The sequence below is a fragment of the Fusarium sambucinum genome, chromosome I (genome assembly GCF_050947815.1).
Source record: "Fusarium sambucinum isolate potato_lamoka chromosome I, whole genome shotgun sequence".
NCBI lineage: Eukaryota > Fungi > Ascomycota > Sordariomycetes > Hypocreales > Nectriaceae > Fusarium > Fusarium sambucinum.
This window is the reverse complement of record NC_139294.1, coordinates 1,911,228-1,932,974: the sequence shown is the minus strand read 5'-3', so window position 1 is coordinate 1,932,974 and position 21,747 is coordinate 1,911,228. Positions and strand designations below refer to the sequence as shown.

At 48.9% G+C, this 21,747-nt stretch overlaps 7 protein-coding genes across 7 annotated transcripts; 4 read left to right on the top strand and 3 right to left on the bottom strand.

The window, feature by feature from the left end:
- Positions 1–301: 301 nt before the first annotated feature.
- Positions 302–783, top strand: FSST1_003366 (uncharacterized protein; the record flags this gene model as incomplete). The annotated part of the gene is made up of 3 exons (XM_083229441.1): positions 302–379; positions 436–548; positions 606–783. 3 exons carry the CDS (start codon positions 302–304, stop codon positions 781–783), a joined length of 369 nt encoding a protein of 122 aa, XP_083086796.1.
- A 365-nt stretch (positions 784–1,148) lies between these two features.
- Positions 1,149–1,496, bottom strand: FSST1_003365 (copper metallochaperone COX17; the record flags this gene model as incomplete). Its single annotated transcript, XM_083229440.1, has 3 exons — positions 1,149–1,289; positions 1,352–1,416; positions 1,472–1,496. 3 exons carry the CDS (start codon positions 1,494–1,496, stop codon positions 1,149–1,151), a joined length of 231 nt encoding a protein of 76 aa, XP_083086795.1.
- Positions 1,497–2,258: 762 nt separating this feature from the next.
- FSST1_003364 (Alpha/Beta hydrolase protein) lies at positions 2,259–3,429 on the top strand (the record flags this gene model as incomplete). Its single annotated transcript, XM_083229439.1, has 4 exons — positions 2,259–2,315; positions 2,369–2,764; positions 2,825–3,092; positions 3,149–3,429. The coding sequence occupies 4 exons, from the start codon at positions 2,259–2,261 to the stop codon at positions 3,427–3,429; spliced, it is 1,002 nt and encodes a 333-aa protein (XP_083086794.1).
- A 1,034-nt stretch (positions 3,430–4,463) lies between these two features.
- Positions 4,464–5,489, top strand: FSST1_003363 (HSP20-like chaperone; the record flags this gene model as incomplete). Its single annotated transcript, XM_083229438.1, has 1 exon — positions 4,464–5,489. The coding sequence occupies one exon, from the start codon at positions 4,464–4,466 to the stop codon at positions 5,487–5,489; it is 1,026 nt and encodes a 341-aa protein (XP_083086793.1).
- Positions 5,490–6,280: 791 nt separating this feature from the next.
- FSST1_003362 (uncharacterized protein) lies at positions 6,281–7,882 on the bottom strand (the record flags this gene model as incomplete). The annotated part of the gene is made up of 1 exon (XM_083229437.1): positions 6,281–7,882. One exon carries the CDS (start codon positions 7,880–7,882, stop codon positions 6,281–6,283), a length of 1,602 nt encoding a protein of 533 aa, XP_083086792.1.
- Positions 7,883–11,567: 3,685 nt separating this feature from the next.
- Positions 11,568–14,804, top strand: FSST1_003361 (uncharacterized protein; the record flags this gene model as incomplete). The annotated part of the gene is made up of 1 exon (XM_083229436.1): positions 11,568–14,804. The coding sequence occupies one exon, from the start codon at positions 11,568–11,570 to the stop codon at positions 14,802–14,804; it is 3,237 nt and encodes a 1,078-aa protein (XP_083086791.1).
- Positions 14,805–15,866: 1,062 nt separating this feature from the next.
- On the bottom strand, positions 15,867–20,867 carry FSST1_003360 (RecQ family ATP-dependent DNA helicase; the record flags this gene model as incomplete). The annotated part of the gene is made up of 1 exon (XM_083229435.1): positions 15,867–20,867. One exon carries the CDS (start codon positions 20,865–20,867, stop codon positions 15,867–15,869), a length of 5,001 nt encoding a protein of 1,666 aa, XP_083086790.1.
- Between the last annotated feature and the right edge of the window lie 880 nt (positions 20,868–21,747).

The window sequence follows — 21,747 nt, the reverse complement described above, 5'->3', positions numbered from 1 at the left end:
TTGGTTCTATTGGCATGATTACCATCTAATATCAAATTTACTATAGTCATTACCCGGGAAAGGGGCGGTGTCAAAGGAAATGGTCGACACTTAGTCGTGATGGTTCATAGCGGAGACTCAGTATTATCTCTAGGCAGGTAGGTTGTTGAGGGAGGTCGCTCCTTCCTTGAGAGTTGCCTAACTGACCTAATCACCCCTCATCACAACAATGTGGAATTTCTCTTGAAGTAAATTCAGCATCTGACCTGAATAATTCTTTCGTTCATTTATCAATCGGACCAAGCCACCTACCTAATTGATCATGGCACCAACAAACGCAGGCAACGAGGAAAGCGACCCTGGCGTAATCGGGTTTCAAGCCCAAACCAAACTGGTTCAGGTAGGTCCAAACAATGTTCCAATCCGCCTCTAGCTAATAATTCTTCTATTACCTAGCTGAAGAAGGAAAGGAATGACCGCATGTCTGAGATCGTGCAGGAGACAGCCACCGAAATGGAAAACCTGCGCTCTCGCGTTGTCGCATTTCAACAAGACCGGCATGCCACAGAGTAGGTTTCCCTTTATGCTTTTGCTTTGAATTTCCAGCTGACACTTGCCCTTTCCAGACTTGAAGCCATTGCTTCTGCTATCACCAGGGTTATCGAGGCTATTGAGCGCAGGAAGGCCATCGAACAGCAGATGGAGACACTCGTCGACCAAGTTGCCTCTACAACCCAGGTAGTAGAGGACATGATGAAGGCAAGCTTCAAAGGTAGAGAAGATAATGCTAGGAAGGCAAGATAGTGAGAAGGACGGCAGGATTGTCATGTTGGGCCATCTCATAGTCGGCGTTGGTGGATGGGCGGCATCGGAAGGAAACCAGAGCATATTCGATACAACCATTTCATGAAATCCAAACTGTTTAGATCAGAAGCACGAGTCAAGGATGGAGGAAAAGAATGTACGGTTTGTTCCCTATGGCATGCGCAATATCTTGGGCGGGCTCGAAATATCACGCCACTGCTGACAGGAACAGCCAAGTTACCTGGAGAGGAAAATGCATGGATTGCCCGTTATTCTACATTATACCGTCTAATGTTGTACACGGCCCGTAATTGTGACCAAAGGAATCATTTCGTCATCGACAGTCGTCGCCTTTTTCGCCTTGTTTAAACCTGGAATCCAAAGCCCGACATGCAGGATCGGTACTGGTCGATCATAGACTTGCAGTCGGCGGCAGGGTCTTTTGCGTTGGAGAAGAGCATGCACTCATCGCGCTTGGCCTTTTCGTCCTTGCACACACAGCAGGGCTTTTGAGAGGGAGTGTTAGTATGGCAATTGAGGACAATTGTGGTCGACGGGTGAGGCTCACCTTGGGCTTGTTGGTGGCTGTGGTGGAAGTGGACGCAACGTTTGCGGCAGCGCTCACAGGCGAAGCTATAGGGTTGGGTTAGCAGGAATTGAAGCAGGCGGGCATGAAGCGGAGACGTACAGATTGTTGTTTGAGCAGCATCCATTGTGTATGATTTTATATGTAGGTAGATAATCTGAGGAATTGCAGAGTGATAAGTTTGGTAAGAAAAAGAATAGCCGGCTAAGTTGACGTTGGAGCTAGTTACCGAATGTACGGGCCGCAAATACCATGGATCACTTCAGGCCATTTCCTCTCAAATGGTGAATTTCTAAGCTGAATTGACGTAGCTGACCAATCATTGTTTACTTCTCACGTGGCGTCGCGATGACTTCGCGCTTTGGAGTTTGACGTCATTCTCAACTGTTTAGATATTGCATTTCTACCAGAGATTGAGGTAAAATAACGTCAAATGTTGAGTCTGTTGAGGTGAGTAGATAAACTCAACATCATTTTATTGCCAATTTAGGATAATGGTCCCTGACTTCAGCTGGAGTACTCAAAGGTCCACTGTTGAACGGCATTTACGGATTTATGCCGGTGACAAGACTATATTCTCACCGGCCTGGTGATGAATCGGTGGTGTCAAAGTCGGAGATGTACTCACATCCAATCATTTGGGAGACCAACTCAGACCTCATCCCCTAAACATGTTCCTATTGATCCTTCGATACTCGAATAGCCAATAATCGATCAATGTGACAGTTAGTATACGGGAGTAGATACAGGTGTTCTACCCAACAAATAGTTTATTCATTCCAAGTATAAAGATAGAAGATTCGCTTCTTAACTCGAATCTCTATACCATCCATAACCAGCATCCATTCATCTATCCATTCATCCCAGAATTCAATTCAGCAACTTCGTCATGCTCACTATTGAAGAAACCCGTTCGCTTGGAGATGCACACCCCGAGTTCGAGCCCGTCAGTCCCTGAATCCGATCCCATAATCACTCAAATCATTGACAGTAACACAGATCATAAGGGCTCATAACCCCATGCTCAACGGCTGGGACACAAACACCAATCTTGATGCTTTCAGAGAGATAATGGCACAGCTTAGACAGTTCCAGCCTAAACCTGACCCCGAGACTCTCTCCTATCAGATGCAAGACTTCAAGATCCCTCTCCGGGACGGCTTTGAAGTCAATGCACGATCATACACACCAAAAGACGATACTCCCTCCGATGGACGCCCTGGGTTAATCGTATTCCATGGTGGCGGCTTCGTCACAGGTGATCTCGAGACTGAGGCAGGGCTATGTGCTCAATTTACAAAGATTGGAGGCGTTGCTCTCAACGTAGACTACCGCCATGCGCCTGAGCATATCTTCCCTCAAGCTATCAACGATGCTTTTGATGCAACTGTTTGGGTGAGTACATTCTGGTGTATTTGAATAATGAATGGGGACAAAATTGCTAAAATAAAGTAGGCATCTCAGAATGTAGACATGTTCGGGATCAACCCGTCCAAGGGCTTCATCATTGGAGGTACCAGCTCAGGCGCGGATGTATCTCTAGTTGTCTCGCACTTGTACCGCGACACCAAGAATGAGCCTCCCCTGACTGGCGTCTACGCACCTATCACCTCTGGAATCAATGATCAGACAGTTCCTGAGAAATACAGGGATCACTTCATCAGTTGGGAGCAGTGCGCCAAGGCTCCTGTGTTTAGCACCGAGTCAATGAAATTTGTTCACTGTATGCTGTCCCAGTTCACGCTACGATGTAATATTTCACTAACTAAAAGACAACAGCCAAGTACAAACCCGACATGAAGAGCCCTCTGGCGTTTCCAGTTGCCTTTCCCAGTCATGCAGGGCTTCCCAAGACTTACTTCCAGGCTTGTGGGATGGATCCCGTGCGAGACTGCAGCATTATTCTTGAACAGCTCTACAAGGACGAAGGAGTCCTTACAAAGATCGACATATATCCTGGCCTGCCTCATGCGTTCTGGGCTGTGTTTCCTGAACTTGAGATTTCGCAGAAGCGTGAGAGGGATGTTGCTGAAGGTCTGAAGTGGCTGTTGGCTAAATGATCCGGGCCATAAATTAGTTTATTTCTGTCGGTTTGTTTCAATCATCAGAATGAGTCTTGAAGATTTCACCCCTAAAAAAAATATTCCTCGTAGACTTTGATGTTTGCGCAAACAAGTGACAGGCAATATGGGTGACGTAGACTAGCCGTGTAAGTGAGTGGCTGTAGTGGTAAGTGGGCAGATTTCGGTGGTGAGACAGCTGAAATCAACGCAAACAATCACAAGCCAGGGTGGTAGGGTGACAGCTGGAAACGTAAGACAGAGTCACTATTCTCTATGCCTAGTCAATCATTAAAATATTTCAACAAATTAAATCACAATGAAGACATCAAAAGTCCACGCGGCTATTAAAGACCGATCGATCTAATCTGATGTGGCGACACGTAGGAACTAACAGCAAGTGAGTCAGCATTTTAGGCCTCTTCTTAGTCTATTCTTTAGGCAGCGAAAATATGCTAATGGATTCTTTTAGCTGCTATTCTTTCAAGCGCGGACAGATTATTGTTGCCCATCGCACGTTAGAAAAGTGCGAGGCACAGCAACTCGGCACCGAATCAACGGACCAGCCCAGACCTTGAAATCTAAAGTGTGGCTCAACTATTCGCCCCCGGACGTCTAATTGGATCTTCGGGACCGCTTGTACTTCTCTTTAACCCCAGACTCGGACACGTTTTGGAGGCGAGACCCTTGAATGTCCTTGTGAGCGGACGCGCGGACAAGAATATCCCGAATAACCACACATTTTCGCTCTTCTCCGCATGTCCAAATGGTTCGATTGATTGTTTTCAAGTGTGTACTATTACGTGCTCTGTCTTTGCCTAATCAAGGTTACGATGCGGGTTACGCATGTGTCTAGATCTCGCCTCCTAGCGGACGAGATGCCCCATCTAGTTAATATGGAGAATTTTTTATATAAATCGTATGCTACCTACCCTCATGACATGATATCCACCACCAGCTTCACTCACCTATACAACCACTCTCACTACCTATTTAACTACTCATAATTTACTGAATATACACACGCATTCATCATGAGTCCACACCAGAATCCGTACAACAACAACATGAACTTCTGGGACTTTGTCCAGCAGTTTGACCCCAACCAGGGAACCGGCCGTGGCGTTGACCACCAAACCGAGACTCCCCTTCCCTCTTTCATGGCCGGTTTCCCCTTTGGAGGACCTGGAGTTGGTGCTCCTGGTCCCCATCACGGCCCTCGAGGCCCTCGTGGTCCTCCCCCACCTCCCGAGGCCGATGGCTTCGTCTGGGGTCCTTGGTTCGCCGGCGAGAACACTCCCGACTCTCGCACTCGTAGCGAGCAGCCAAAAGAAGCTACCAGCACTGACAGCCGCCCCTCTGAGGAGACTCTGAACGTCCCTGACCCTGAGGAAGTTGCTCCTGAGGAGAACCACTGCGGAGCTGGTCCTCAGTGGCCTGGACGTGGTCGTGGTCGTGGCGGCCCTCGAGGTGGACGAGGCCGTGGAGGTTTCCCTCGTGGACATGGACCTCATCATGGTCCCCATCATGGTCCTCACCACGGACCTCACCCTCCTCCTCCTCCTTATGGTGGTCCCTTTGATTTCCCTGCTCTCTTCCGCGGCTGGGCCAGCCATCCTTTCTTCCGCAACATGCGCGAGCAGTTCCAGGAGGCACAGAATCAAGACCGAACCACCGCTACCACTGAATCATCAGACTCTTCTTTCAACCCACCCATCGACGTCTTCAACACCGAAAAGTCGTACGTCATTCACGTCGCGCTCCCCGGCGCAAAGAAGGAGGACATTGGTCTCAACTGGGACGCCGCCCGCAGCCTCCTCAAGATTTCTGGTGTCGTCCACCGCCCTGGCGATGAGACCTTCCTCAACTCTCTCGCCTCTAGCGAGCGCAAGGTCGGCATGTTTGAGCGCACCGTGACGCTGCCCCCTGTGGGAGCTGACGAGCGCGATGAGGTTGACGGTCTGGGCATCACTGCCAAGATGGAGGATGGTGTCTTGATCATCAGTGTCCCCAAGGCCGAGAAGGAGTGGACTGAGATCCACAAGATCGACATCGAGTAAGGGCGGGTTACTGAGGAGTAATGAACTTGAGAACGAAATGAAATGGAACGGAACGATACGGTACGCTATGATATGATATCCACACTTTCGACGGAGTTCCAGTAAGTAGATAGCCTCTTTATTGGCTTGGTACACGACAGTTTGAATTTCTGGCTTGCTTTTGGTTTGGCACGAATAGCTTTTATCTTGATAAATAATTGGAGGATGAAAATTGGAAAATAACTTTAATATTATCAATGTCTCAACTGAAAATATGACCTATGCTGCTTCCATGATTTAGGCCTATGTGATGCTATACGTTGTTTCTGAGATCACGGACGTAGATGCAGAAGCTATTATTCTATTTGTTATGTTTATTTTTACTTTGTTTAGTTTGTATTCAGTCTGACAGCCTAAAGCTGAACATATCTTCATCTCCATAAGGCCTATGCAATGGGTATATGCTAGAATGTAATGGTGTTCTTTCTCTCTAAGAAAAGGGTGATTAAGGACTCTCCAAGCCCAAATCGTTGAAAAAGGGGAATACAAATGTTCCAAGGCGCTTCCGTCATGTCGGTGAAGAAGAAGAATCCTCCGCTGCACAATATGCACAATCTCATATAATATCCTTCCTCCCAGAACGAGAAATAAAAAAACATAGTACACAAAGAAAATAAAAAAAATAAAAACCCGACAAAACTCCAGGGGGGAATCCTCAACGTCCAATCATTAGAATATCAGTGCATCGAGCTGGCCATATCCCTCGATCACTGTGGAGAAAAACAAAAGAATGTCTGTTTGGAGGCATTGTGCTATAGCGCCAACTCGCGGGTAACCTCATCGCGAACGTGGCGAGACCACTTGAGGATGGCAGTCTCGAAGTCTACCCAGGCCTGGGGTGATGTGTTGTACTGAACAGCCAAAACATCGACTTTGAGCATAACCTCAAAGCGCAGTTCGGCCGCCTTGACCCAGTAACGCAGATTGTCGGCACAGCGGTAGGGTTTCTGGGTATCGCTATGGTATGATCCGATAGAACCAAATCGTCGCCGCGATTTGTGTACAACGGCGTTGTGCAGCTTGATAAGTCGAACACCGTCCTGCATGGCTTCAAGAAAAGGTGTGGGCTTCTCGTCCGTAGTTGACATGGGCTCCCATTCAGGCAAGGGCTCAGAAGTGGTGTCCATGGACAAGAGGAACTGTCGCTCTCGCTCCAGCTCACGGCCAGTCCAATCGCCCTTGGCCCAGATCCATCCATCCCGCTCAGCAATCTCAGCATCCTCAATTTCTTGCTCCTGCCTCAAGATGTCAAACACACTGTCAATCCAGATGGTCATCGTCTTGATTTCTTCATCCCTCATGCCTTCCTTGAAGTTCCTAGTGGCCATCTGTCTCAGAGTTTCCATCACAGCCAAAAGGTCCGCCCTGACCTGCTTCTCGGGTTTAATAGAGTCAAGGCGGTCGGGCAGCTCATGAGCTGTGTAGTACATCTTTGCCGCACGAATTGCTAGTGTCACGACATCCAGAATGTGCATTCCCTGGAGCTCAAACCACCCCTGGGTATGCTCCTTTGGCATGTTGGGGTATTCAGGGGCATCAGCCGGTGTCTCCCAAGTGCCGGCTCTTCGTGCCTCCACTTCGTCCAAAGCATCCTTTGCATCACCCAGCGCTTGCTCGAGTTCCGACTTGAGCTCCATAATGGTTGGCGGCTTCGGGACTATATTTTCTCGGTGATGGTAGGTGCTCACAGTTGGAGGGAGCATGTGTCCTCCAACATCACTGAAGGTATCATCGAAAAACTCCTCCATATCTTCGGTTGTGGGGGATTCGACGATGTCATTGCCAAATCCCTGCGAGTTAAAGTCTGGGCTGCTACTGGTGGACGCATAGGAATCTACATCTGAACCCACAATATTGGGTAATGAGCCTGTGTTGGTATCCAAGGATGAGAGATCGAGGGTTGCACGTCGCTGCTTCTTCCTGGCTAGTTGGCCACCCTTGCCATCAAGTAGGCCTGTTCTGGCAAAGTAGTACTGCAGATGTGCGATGCTGCCGAGACTCATGACACTCTCACGAGATCGTGCACTCTCGGCGAAATCTGTCCCTTGTGGCCGCATGTAGCCACGACGTCGGCTTCGACCATCTAGGTTGTAGCTGGAGTGTCTCGAAGTCGATACATCTCGGCGCTGCTTCATGCTGTTGATGTCGAGGTTGCCAGTGGAGTGACGGTTGTAGTTTTCGATGCCGAGTGAATCCCGAGAGTTGGCATCGTTACTGCCATGAGACCAAGAGGACGTTGTTGACAAGCAGCGAGAGAGTTCCGGGCATGCGCCGAGGGCTGGTGTTGGCAGGGCGTCTGGAGGTGGTGACTCGCAGCGGAGTAACGGTGTCTGATTGTTGGTGGTAACCATCATGTCGTGTTTGCTCCGTGGTACGAGGCAACGGCCGGTCTAGTGCTATAGTGATGCAGCTGGAAATATTGATGTGCAACGTTGTATGATAAAGAACCGTCAGGGAATCAGCCTAGCTATTTTGTGGACGATAATTCGTGCGTGACGTGATGTGTGATGCGATGTGAATAGCGATCTGCGCTTATACAGGTGCACAAACGAACACAAGAGATGATGAGTCCCACTCGACACGATAGCTTGCTCAAGATAGCTCGGTTGGTAGTTGCAGCAATAGCCTAAGGGAAATGGGGCTAGGGCTGGGCTGGGTCAATATAGAGAGCGATATAGAGGATGAGAGAGCGAATAGAAGAAAGAAATGAGAGTCAGTTTATGGAAGGGTGCCGTAGCAAAAGACAGAAGACAGAAAAGGCAGGACAGAACAAGTCAAGACAAGATGATGCCTGGCAAGAAAAGACAAGACAAGACAAGGAGGGGAGAGGAATTAGATTAATTAAAAAGAGCCGAAAGGTGAGTGAAGGGGCAATTGGATGGATGGATGATTTCCTTTCCAGGGGGGTTGATGGGGATGGGGCAACCCTGGCTCATGAAAAGGCCGGGCTTGACTTTGAATGGTTGGCGGGACAGGCACGGGCGAAATTACACTGGACCTGGGCCTCCAACTACGAGCTCCAGTTCATCCGTTCTCGCTAATACCGACTGGACTGGACAGGCAGATGGGGACTTCGACAGGGGTGAATTGTGTATTATTAACGGTGATGGACAGTAGAGTCGTGAGAGCTCAGGCGAGTGACTCCGTTTTCCCTGGTAAGTTGAACAAGGATCTGAGGGAGCATCCGTGTCTTCCAGAAGGCGTTTGGTGTTAGGGTGTATTGAAGTGAGTCGAATCGATCAGTATCAGAGAGTTGGTCTGCTGATATGATAGTTATCGTGATGTCTTTTTATTAATCGTCAGTCAACAAAGGGGTAACCAAATATTTACTTATGGATTGGGCTGAAAGAGGTTAAAGATCGACATTGGTAACACCAAATGCAGGCAAAGGAGCTTCGGCACAGGAACAGGAACGGTAATGGACCCTGCAGTAAGCTTCTTTCTGTACGAGACAAAAAGGAAAGGGAGCGTTGATGATGACTGGTTGCACGACAATAGTTGCACTACAAGATGCACAAAACAAAAGTCAAGGATTAAAACATGGAGTCAACCGAAGTGCCATAGAGACCGACGGAAACAGCAGCATAGCTCTTAATTATCACGATTCACGATTTCTAGAACGACTCCAATATTATATCCCCGGGCAACCTCACACAAACGGATATTGAGTTTGAACTTCATCCAATGCACAACTACCTATCGACTTGATAGTAAACCCCTAACGCCAAGCGTCTTTCGTTCTTCTTTCCTGATATCGATTGGAATTCCGTTGCCACGGATATCGCGAGATAAGCACGAGTTTCAGAATCGATCCATGATCCCAATGACTGACCAAGACCCTCCTCAACTCTCCAGCCCGAGCACAACGCTAGGATGACCCCGAGATTTAATATGCATCTCTGTTATTGGATTTATGCGCAAAAGAGTTTGATCAGTATATGCTGTCAGTCGTTAGTCAATTGTACTCTTATGAAAGTATTTATCGTATTATATGCACTTTATGGTTTGTGACGATCTTTAGGTCCAATCTTTATGACAGATTATTATACCTGCATATCTACATATATCAACAACCCTTGTTCATAGTACAACACTTTAAATCTCATTAGCTTACACGAACACATACAGCTTCCGAAGATATCTTTCCTTTTCCGATCATGTTCCAAGATATCATATCGTCTCTATTGTCCACTTTACAAGCTTCGTCTCTACCTACACTAACAACACCATCAACACGGATACCTGATCGACATTAACCCATCCATGAACTTGTTAGTAGGCGCTAATTAGCTGGTCAATTGCTAGGCGAGACCAGTGACCGGGGATTGAGTATTGGATCATATCAGAAATAGTTTTCAAGTGACGACAATGTTCATCTGATCTAAACCCCCGGGAAGTTAGGTATCACCCCCGTCTCTGCCCGTCAATCTATTAGTCCATCGGCATTAATATTTGCGTATTGTATTGCGTGGTAGTGTTAGATTGGATGCAACGTCTTGTATCCGTTCGTATTCTCTTTCTCCTTCTTTCTTTACTCTGTACGAACAGTGATGATCCAGGGTGTGTTGCTTTAATGACGTTCCGTAAACTTTTTTTTGCCTTTTGCAGACTCTTTGACGTTCTGACAGAAGGACATGGCGGCCGGATCAAGTATAATGATGTATCTGTTGGTTTACAAGCTACTCTGTAAACTAATAGATAGGTAGTTAGAGTGATGGATCTTCCCTGAATATTGATGATACAGGTTTGCTTCAGCCTTGGTCGATCATGCCGCAAGTTGACCCATTGCCTTTGACCCTTCTTCCATTTTGGGACATCTCATCTAAAGACCTAATAACTTAGACCATCTTCGTAGCGATTCGCTAGCAAGAATTTCTTCTACGTTTATTGTTACTTTTACTTCATCTCCCGCCGCTCACTTCTTACAATCCACTGCTTTGGACACGTCTCATTTATTATCAATACGACCATCTTCCGAAACGCTTGACTGGCCCCCTTTTGTCCCCGCCAGGCACTTTCATCTCTCGAACCCCATCAGACAATAGTTTCTGTTGGCTCGTAATTGATCAGAGTACGACGCGGTACAACCGATTTTCTTCCTTCCTTTTTCTTTTGAGCAATAACCTTTGCTCTTGTTTAAGTCATTCGTACTTCTTGCAAATCCATTCTATTTTATCCTGCCGCCTGAGCCTTTCATTTGTCTGCCTGGCTCTAGCTTGAGGCTATCCGGCCTTCAGTCAATTCGACTGGCTGTGACGAGTATCGCTTGGTATTTGCCAATTCATCACTGATCCACACCCTGTTAGAGACTCAGTTTTCAGTGGTCGGCACTGTTTCTTCTCTCCCGCAGGAGCTCTCTGCTTGCAGCCACCTGAAGACCCTCAGATATAGTACATCATAACTCCACTCAAGCTCCCGTCCCCACTGACAGCAACGCTACTGCGAGTACAAGGGACAAAATAAGTAAGTCACTTTATACTCTGTTAGGCCATGTTCTCGAGTCATTAATTTTCATCCGTATAGCCCGAAGCTCAGAGGTAACTTTTCTGCTCCTCCCAAGACTCACTGCGTACATTCACATGTGGATGTGAATGAATTCATCCCATCAATTCACCAACCACCTGCCTTCCAATCCTGGTATTGTCATTGACACGACACTGTCATTGCCCTCCAGCTACAACAGCTGCGCAGTATCCGTATCATGGCAGTGGACCTCGCATGGTTGGGCTAGTGATTTGTGGCACTGAAGGGCAAGACATTCTCATTCGTCTTATTAGGGAGACAGAAGCCAGGAGGGAGAGGCATAAGGACACCCTTTGACCACTGCTCGCAACTTGATCAATCTGTCCTATCTCTTATTTTCTATTTCGATCTCAACGATTGACCTGACGAGAACCTGAAAGCATTTCGCTTACAGATTTTAAGGTCCAAACGCATACAACAGATCCTGGCTTCTATGACCTGGATCTGCGCTTCAACCTGGGCTTTCAGCCAGTCGTCCCTCGTTTTCCTTTCTAAAGGGACAAATCCCAATAACTAATGAACTCACAAAATCGGGACGCGACGACATCTGCCGTCCAAAACCAGTCAAAAGCAGATCCATTTTTGGCGACACCTGCTGCAAGCCCTGAAGCCAACCGATCTATCGACGTGGGCCAGTTCGTCAGCGACCACTGCCACAGTGACCGGGACCATGATGCACCCGCCGGCAGCCTACTGAATTTCGCTGACGTCCCTGGCCAACTATCTCACTTGCCATTCAACCCTGGTTCATCCAATCCCTCATCCACCTGCGCCCCGGATCCTAATTCCAGCTCGCTCACTTCCTCATCCTCTGCCATTGACACGACGACAACTAATTTTGCCTCACCCACAACCACTGTTTCCACGACCAACACGACTCCTAGCGCTTCCGTCGCGGTTACCCCTTCCACCACAGCAAATACAACATCAACATCAACAAACGCTCTTTACCCATTCCCTACTCCAACGTCACCCCTACCCTCTTCTAACATTCGCAAGACCTCTCCCGGATTGGCTGCACGATTAAAAGCTCTCGGTTTTGGCACTACAAAAATATCGACGTCCCCGATTACACCTCAAATCGATCATATCGGTCGCCTAGACGAGGATCAACTTCGACAGCTCGACGAGAAGCACCAAGCAGGTTCGATCAAATCGGTTATCTCTCGGCGCGGTCGCCCGTGGAAGGGCGCCGGCGCTTCTTCTTCACCAAAGCCCGTCGCCCTCGAGCCCTCTCTTATGCTGTCGTCGTTAACTATCGAGGACAACGAGTTTGTTGTGACCCTACCACCCGAGATCGAGCATCGCAAGCCTCTGGATATGGACACTCAAAAGTATCGCCTTCCGGACCACACCAATGGCAATGGAACAAAAGTCACTCTCGACACTCGACGAGAACACATCGAACGAACCACACGTCCCCCATCCCCCGACAGAGCAGATGTTCCTCCACCACCACCCCCAAAGGATACACCACCAGTCGTTTCTCCTGCGACAACCTCTACCGAATATGTTCCCAACTTGAATTCGTACTTCACCCCCGGTCACAATCGTCCAGGCTCTATATATACATTATCGCGTGCCTCGTTCGCCTCTCAACTCGCCCAGTTGACGTCACTGCAGCTTCCAGATGCCGAATCGCTAGCGAGCCAAGTGAATGCCATCCCAACCGCTCAAGTCGCTGCGAAAGCGCTGATCAACGCTGCCGAGCAAATCAGGAGCTGGATTTCCAAAGCATCGGAGGTGGTTGAGGGTCTCGATAGCGAAGATGATGTAGAATGGGCTGCTGCAGGTGGTCGCGAAGGCCTCGCCGAGGTGGAAATGGCCATTATACGCTTCGAAGGACTTGTTAAAGCCTATGTGGGAGCGATTGAGCAACTTCAGAACAGGAAAGATGTTGGCAATGTATCCGCCGACGATCTTGTTCGTGCTGTTACTCAGATGGAGTCGGTCATCCAAGAATGGAGTAAGATTCGCAGAACACTACATACTGTGAGGGCTCAAGTTGAGATAGCCATGGAGTGGGAGGAGCTTTGGAACAATGTTCTTGGTGACGTACAAGGGGAAATGGACGAATTAAGTAGGCTGGTTTTTGAGATGGAGGAACGACGTCACAAGAGCCTAATGGCTGCCGCCAGTGCGGATAGTGTCGATATCGGAGACCTTGAGACAATTGTCGAGGAGAATCCTTCACATGCATCGCGGTTGCAAGCGCCAAATCGCTACAGCATTCCAACCTTCCCAGTGACCCCTACTTCACCCGGCACGCCTACGTTGTCTCAGGACGACTCGAGTTTACTAGCTCTGTTTGCTCGAATGCAGCCTCTCAGAGCCTCTCTTGACTTCCTACCGATGCGACTGTCTATGTTCGAAGCACGAGCTCGGCCGGCTTTCCCCACAGCTTGCGAAGAGTTGAATATGAGACGTGACGGGCTTGATGCAAGCTATAGAAAGCTAGAGAAGGATGCAGAATCGTTGCGCAAGGAGCTGGGCGAGGATCGTTGGGTCATTGTATTCCGAGGCGCTGGCCGACAGGCTCAGAAGATGCAAGAGTCTGTTGAACGCTCCTTGTTCAAACTCAGGGAAGCTGCCGATGCTGGTCTGCATTTGACTAACCAACCTGCTTTGATGAAGAAATTGGAGAGCTATGAGGCCAAGAGAACGCACTACGGACCGGCTATCGAGCGCGTTCTCTCAATTATTGACAAAGGCGTCAGTGAGCGCTTGACCGTCAACGGAGAGATTTTACGCCTACATACCGATTTGCAAAATCGATGGCAGAATCTCAAACAACAAATGAAAGACGCCGAGTCAATAGTCGAAGACCTCCATGCAGACAAGAGCCAACAGCTGCGTGACTCCATCTCCAGTATGCTGTCGAACGATCGCTCGACCCTGGGCAGTGGACGTGAGACCCCGGGCAGCTCACCACCATCATCAGTCATAATGTCTAGTCTGGGAATGGATCCTCATACGCCGATGAAGCCTCCAAAGGTGCGGGCCACCCCAGGAGCTAATAATCGCTCAATTCCCCCGAATCGCCGGCACTCGTCGTTGCCAGCGCCAACTACACAAACTGGCAGAAAATCAGGATTTTCTCGTCTCTCTACTTTAGTCAGCTCTTCGTCTGTCAGCAACCTATCGGCAGCAAGTCAAATCAAGCGACCGGATTCAAAACTGGCAAATCGGCCGCGTTGGAACAGCTCAACGAATACAGCGGATGTTGATACTGGTCACAACTTCAAACCACTCACACTAACAACACCGAGCCCTTATGCCAAGACGAGCCCCTCTGTACAACGATCAACTGGTTCAGCTACACCCGGGGCCAGTGGCTCAAGACTGCCTATTATACGCAGCCCTGACGCTCGCGCCACTTCAGTGTCGCCCCGAGTTGAAACACCCACCAGGCGCACCCACTCGAGCCTCTCATTCCGAGAAAGGCTTGCTTCCCATGGTTCAAATAGCCAGCCTTTGCCAAAGCCGCGTCTGGCGTCCCATCTGTCAACAACTGCTCTTTCTGGTAGGCGATCATCTCTACAGGCTTCTAGGTCCATTGGAGATGACGGCGAGAACCCACATAGCAGACCTGCCAGCTCTCTTGCTACCGTGTCGAGGAGGATCAGTCTTCTCCCCCAGCCCAGATCGGACACAGGACGAGCGAGTCCCGCTGCCCTAGCGGGTGCGCGATCTGCCATGCGCAAACCTTCTCCGGCCGATCCAAAGGATTCAAAGCCAAGGTGGAGGCACTGAAAACCCTACGCATTGATCATGGCACAACAATATATTCACTTTTCGAAACAGGATGAGCCTTCAATCTTACTGTTTCTATGTAACATATGTTCTAACAATCTAACTTCGTTCAAATTACTGAAGGCCCACATATATGGCCTCGAGGTTGTCAAGGGGCCTGGCGCGCCATTGAAGGAACAACAAACACACGTCTTTTGAGCAGCACGGCGTACCAGGTTAAGATCAAAATGGTTTACGGAGTTTGGGACATAGCTTAAGGGATGACAACGGAGAATCCCGTTTTCTTTGTGAGGACTGCAGTCCTTAGTTACGAATCATCCATCACCCTTGATGAACATCTTTCCTTTTTTTCTATAGCAGCTCGTGCATCCTATGCACATGCAACGAGAGTGAAAGGAAAGGATATCGGCACGCAGCAAGATAGGTGGTACATGAGGGACAGTTTTGATGAATCATATCCGCAGCTATACCTCGCTATACCCTCTCTTTTGATATTGTATTTTTTATATAGCGGACATTCATCGAAGGAGAAAGAGATTGTTTAATACAAACAATCCCTTAAGTACAAGTAGTCAAGCCATGGTTTGAATTTTTCTTAATTTTCGTGATGTGTCTATGTGACAGTTGAGCCTCGTTCCTTCAAGACCAGGCATGTACGACACCGCCGTACGATTCATGTACAACCACAGAACTGGACGAATGCAAAGCTCTTTTTTCATGTGAGGCGTCCCGTGAACGCCATTGAGAGTCGTGTCCGTGGGGGGAAAAAAAAATCGAATGAAACCCCCTATCGCCACCCATGCAAAAGAAAGCCACCATCAACTCCCCGCCCGCTCATAAACAGTTTTGATGATTTCTAGTATTGGAATGTCAATTCTTTCTTGCCCTGCCCTGCTGCAAAGGGGTATGATCTTAGTAGCGAGAAGCAAGCGCGCATGTCGTCGAAAAAGCTCATAGTCCATCCTGCAGTTCTCCGCCGCACTGGTATATACGCCGTTTCCTTCATCCTTCGCTCTAGTCGTGTGCTCGTGAATCAAAAAGACTAATTGATCTCTGCTCCTCCTACATGGGCATCAGCCCAATACCCCCCTTCTTCAGTGTTCTCGAGCCACTGCCTGAGGCTTTGGCAGCAGTCGATGAGCTGCCCGCTCTGCGACCAGAGCTGCTACCGGTGCTCCTACGCTTCGTCACACCACCTGTGGACTTCTTGCTGGGATACTTCTTGCCGCCAGAGTATCTTTTGGAACCTCCGCCACTTTTGCTGGTTGCCCTTGGCTTGCTTTGGGTTTGCGCACTCCCAAGGCTTTGCAGCCTATTGTGGAACGCCTGGACGTCTGGTCGGGAGTTTCCATTGAAATAGTGTGAATCTTCACCGTCCTCGTCCTCATCGGCATCTTCGTCATCCATCTCACCCTCTGAGCTGATCAGATCTACAACATCCTGGCCTCCGCCGCCGCTCCTAGGGTCCATCGCTTCTTGGTAGTGGTTGTAGTGCTTCTGCAGTATGTGAACGATCCTGGGTCCGTATTCATCGACTTTGTCGGGGTCGATGCCAGGGATCCTACGCATCTTCTCAATTGAGGTGGTCCATTGGATAGCCATAATCCGAAAGTCTTTTTCCGTGAAAAGTGGCTTCCTCAGGCTCTTTTGGTTGCGAATCTTTTCCTCTGTTTGTCTTGCTTCGTAGACAAAACCTTCGACTATGTCTCGGTGTATCTCGTCTAGATTCTCTAAGCCGGTATCAACTGATATAGGGGGGCCTGGAGTACGAGACGATGGTCTCGCCGGTCGATGCTGCGGGAGCTCATCGAATGCGTCCTCGTCGTACTCATCGTCTACCACAAAGCCTGCATCTTCCCACGAATATGATGCAGTCGAGTTGTTCCCACGGTCACTCTCTGTTGCTCGTGGCTTCTTCTGACGGCCAACAGGTGAAGAGACGTACGTCGATGGCATGTTTGAGACCTCCTCCTCGGCCGGCGCCTTGCCCTTCTTGGCTCGAGATTTGGTTGCCTTCTTTGGCGCACCTGGCTCTGGTACTTGAATGGACAACATCAGCTTACGCTGGCCCGAAAGAAACAGTCGGTGAGTTGGTCCGAGGCGTAAGTACTGAATTGCCATGCCATGCCGACCGACCTGGTTGTCCTCATTGAAAGCCTTCTCGGCAGATAGTTTGTCAATCACCCGAATGAGCTCGTGCTTCTTCAAACCCTTCGCCATGCCGTGCCACTCCTCGGATAGTTCTGCTTCATTCTGGGGATACTTTTTCCCCAAAAGAATGTCAGAACACTGCACTGCTGTGATACGGTGCTGGGCCTGTATGACCTTGATAGCAGCAATGGCGTATTCTGAAAAGTCTTGTTGCTCGAAAGTCAATCCAGCTTTGCAGTTATCGCAACTCTTATTGCATTCCGTAGGGGAGAAATCTTCACCAAAATAACGAAGAATCTCGGTTCGCCGACAATCAGACTTGTTGTCACAGAATGCTGTGACTCTGTTCAACATCGACATCTGGCGCTCCCTCTGTTCATGGCTACCGTCTCCATCGGCAATCAGTTTCTTTAGGACTCTTATGTCCGCTTTGCCGTAGAAAAGAATGCAGTCCGACGGGTTTCCATCTCTTCCAGCACGACCCGTCTCCTGGTAGTAACCTTCCAAACTCTTGGGGAGTCCATGATGTATGACAAATCTCACATCCGGTTTGTCAATTCCCATCCCGAAAGCAATTGTTGCAACAACAACTTTGACTTGACCTCTTTGCCAGGAATTTTGCACTTCAACCTTTTCTTGAGGGTCGCAACCTGCGTGATAATGCCTGGCCGTAATTCCGCTATCCGAGAGACTCTCAGCCACCTTCTCGGCATTCTTTCGTGAGATTGTATAAACAATTCCACTTTTGTTAGCGTACTTGGATTGAATGAGCGATGCGATGCTTTCAATGGTTTTCTCGCCTGTCGATTTGGGCCGAACCTCGTAGTACAAATTTGGTCGGTTGAAGCTCTGTGAGAAGGTTTGGCAGTCGTCCATTCCAAGATTGTGTCTGATATCAACGATGACATTTTTTGTCGCAGTAGCTGTCAACGCCATGACAGGCACGCCTGGGTACTTTTGGCGTACTTGGCCAAGTATTTTATAATCTGGTCTGAAATCATGACCCCATTGACTGACACAGTGGGCTTCGTCAATGACCAAGCGAGCGAATTTACCTTTGCGATGGAGTGTTTGCAGCCCATTGTTGAAATTGACATTCTTGCTCACCATCTCTGGAGTGACGTACAACAGTTCGAGAAATAGTTCTGGAGTTCGTTCGTTGAAAACGCTCATCACTTGCCTCTTGTATTCTGCTGAACATTCTCCATTGAAGGCAACGGCTTGTATACCCAGATTTTTCATGTGATCAACTTGGTCCTGCATTAAGCTGAGCAGTGGTGATACCACAATAGTGACACCACGGGTCTTGCCAGTTTTGATGACAGCTGGCAACTGATAGCACAGCGATTTACCTCCACCAGTCGGCATTAGGACAAAAGCATCTTTGCCTCCAAGTGTAGCATTGATCGCTTCGAGCTGATTGCACCGAAAACCCTTCATTCTGAATCTGTCCTTGAGCATTCTCTGGACTTCGGGAGACCACGAATACTTCATCAACTGAGAAGGTATTGCTTCTGGTGTCGCCGAAGGCTTCTTGTATGAAGTCCGTGACTTTGCAGATGGCAGTGCATTGCCAGAAGTCTCCGAAAAGATTTGTCGGAAGTCTTGTGAGTTGGGAGCCAGCGACTGACGGGTCTCATAGTCCTGCGCAAAAGCAAGCATCTCCTCATCATCGCTGAAGTCGCTAAATTCTTCGACGGCTCGGTGATGTTTCCCTTGGGGCGTTCTGCGACTGCTGCTTGAATATGCTGAGTTGTTTGCAGGCCTGGGCCGTGGAGGGGGTTGCATATCTTCTAGGTCCGAAAGACCATCAAACTCTGCTTCTATGGGAATGTGATCCATCATATGATTCGTCGTCACCCTTGATTGGTAAGATACCCTAGGGGCTCTTGTAGAGTCTCTTGGAAAGGGGGCAGCAGAGAAGTCGTCATCCTCCTGTGAAAGGACACTCATATCCTGTGACGCTTCAATTCTCGAAGCCGGAGGGTTCCAAGAAGATGTTCTGGGCAGTTGAGTCTGGTGCACCACTTGTGTGCCCATTTGACTGGCCGAAATCGCCTCTCGTGGAGGTACAGACATGTTAACACTGCTCTGAAACGCAGGTTGGGTGCCTAGTACAACGACTGGTGCAGGGGCAGAGATATGCGATAGTTTTTGAAGGGTCTCCAGAAACCCATCGATGTCGAGCCTGGCATCGCGGATGATCTTGGTCAACCCATCTTCAGTTTCTTGGATTTCGTCAGTAAGATCATCGAGCCGAACTTCGTCCTCGTCTGTGTCGAGACTTTCTGCATAGGCTCGTTCAATCTTCTGAGCCAACTGATCTCGTTTCTCATCCAATATTCGGTAATCTTCAACAGGACCAGCGAGTTCAGTGATAGCTGCTTGTTGCCGCTTCAGACGCTCCTTTTCCGCCTTGACCTCTGCACGTTGCGGCTTAGACCAACGCTCTTTTATGGCTTGACTAAACTTCTTTCCATTATCTTGGATAAGCTTGTCAATAAACCCTCCCCATTTTGTGAGGATGGAGGGGTCAGAGGCCAGCTGCTTGAGAAGCGCTGGCTCTTGAGTTGAGTGAGATGAACTTTCGCCAAGCGGGTCGAGCACAGAATCATCAACAATCAATCTAGTAGACTGTGAGCTACTTGATGTGTCTACTGGTCTGCCAGTGGCAGTTGAGCCGGAAGAGATTTGGCGCTGCGAATTGGAATGGAGATCAATCCTAGCGCTAGGTGCGGGCGATTCTTCTTTCTGGGGCTCAGCACACTCTGTGTTGGCTGAAGTCTCCAGAATGGTTCGAGAATCATGGCGTGAAGGTGGTGAGAGAAAGTCATCGTCAGAGTCAGGAATAACCAGGTCGTCTCCCCCGGGCTCCGTATCTCGTTGAGGAGACAGTGCCTCAAGAACTAGCTTAGAGGTTCCAGAACTGTCAGGCGCTTTCAAAGGGGTTGTAGCTTTCCTTGGGCTCTGGCTAGCAGTAATAATTGGCAGCGTTCTCTGCGGTGATGGTTCGCGGGTAAGCTGGCTGCGAACTCTTCTTGAGGGTGACAGCAGGAGATCATGGTCTTCCTCTCCAATCGGTGGAATGATGGTTGATGGGGGATCGGTGAAGCCATCGCGTGTTCGCCGAGTTCGAGTACTTAGTGTCCCATTCTTTCGTCGGGCAGATCGAGTCGGACTAGGGGGTGGAGGTTCGGTGCCGAGAAGTTCGTAGACATCGGGAATATCGCCGAGGTCGCTGAATTCCTCTTTTGTAATCTCATTGCTCTTTCTTTTCCTGCCACTCGAAACAGCTGGCTCTGGTTCCGGTCGAGTCGCATAGTCTTCACGCCACAGCTTTACGTCGCTACCGAAAGACAATGAATCGGAAGAAGCAAAGGTATCGTCGGTCAGGTCCATATAATCGACACCACCTGTCTTGAGTTCTGGGAAGTCGGGGCTGCTCGTACATAGTCGGGCTGGGACCGGGGCGGGCGTTTTCTTGGGTGGCGACTCGTTAGACCGTTTGACGGGGGTGTCTTGTCGGCTTGAAAAATTCGGAGTGATGGAAGTCGGAGTAAGAAGTTGTTGTGGTCTCGAGACAAGACTGGGCTTCTTGGCTTTGGAACTCAGAACGAGGCGTCCCATTGTGTCTTCGTCGTCGTCCAGTATCACCGGGTCCGTCTGCCGCAATCTTCGGTCCGGTGCTCCCCGTCCATTGGACGCGTCTCTTATGGACTGAGGATCGTCCCCAATGCTAATAGATGTAACAGGCTGTGAGGTTTGTCGTACTTGGGAGCCTGAGTGCTGGGGTTGGGACAGGTCAGCCTGAGAAGAGTCGTTGCAAACTGGAAAAGATGGTGTTGCAGGCTTGGAGCGGGCTTGATCGTTCAACAGCCAGGACAAATGCTCAGCAAGGTTGTTACGAGTCATGAAGCCGACGCAATTGTATAGGAGCGTCTTTCAGCTGCCTCTGTTAGAAACATCGAGGTGTTTATGGGTTGTCGTTTTGGTTGAACAGGTCAAATTTGGAAAGGCCTTGCTTGTTATCGTGCCCCAGGCGGGATTTGGCTGTCCCGCTCTGGCGCGTCACGCGTTGGGCAATAGAGTGGAAGGTACGAGAGCACGTGATTCACGTCCTGTAAAGAACTGTAATGAATCAGTATTAACATTCCGATTCTTGCAGATAGCAGAGACGACTACCTCTTTTTCTTTTGTATTCTTTTCTCTTCATCGTCCGGCAATTACAGTTGAATTTGTTAGGTTGTATCCGTATCAAAAAGTAATACCGTTATTCAATTGATTGATTGCATTGACTTCGGCTGGATGTGACCGAAGGTTAGATACAACGATCAATTAGTCAAATTTAGTCGTTCACTTCTTATTCTTTAACGTCTGCATCGAAGACATCTCCACCTGTATACACTGAAGCATCAAGGCACTATCAAGAATGCAAAAACAGTATCCTGTGATCAAGCCATCATGACATTTATCCGCCGTACCAAGACAAGACTTTCCTCTAATGTTTTTTATGATCCTTCTTCGATTCGCCGCATAGAATCGACATGGGAGATAAACAATATTCCCAGTCTTGAGTGCTCAATTGCTCTCATCCAAGCAATTGGTATCTTCTGCCTGGATCTGACCCAAACAGTTCATCGCCGAACCTTTCACGATGAAGCCGAAGCAACGATGCATATTCACGCTACATCACTTGTTGTTCGCTTCGACAAGGTGATTCTGCCATTAGAACCAGGCATCAGCGGGTCGGATAGACTTGCACCCAAGCCTTAGGGAATCAGAAAAATTGACT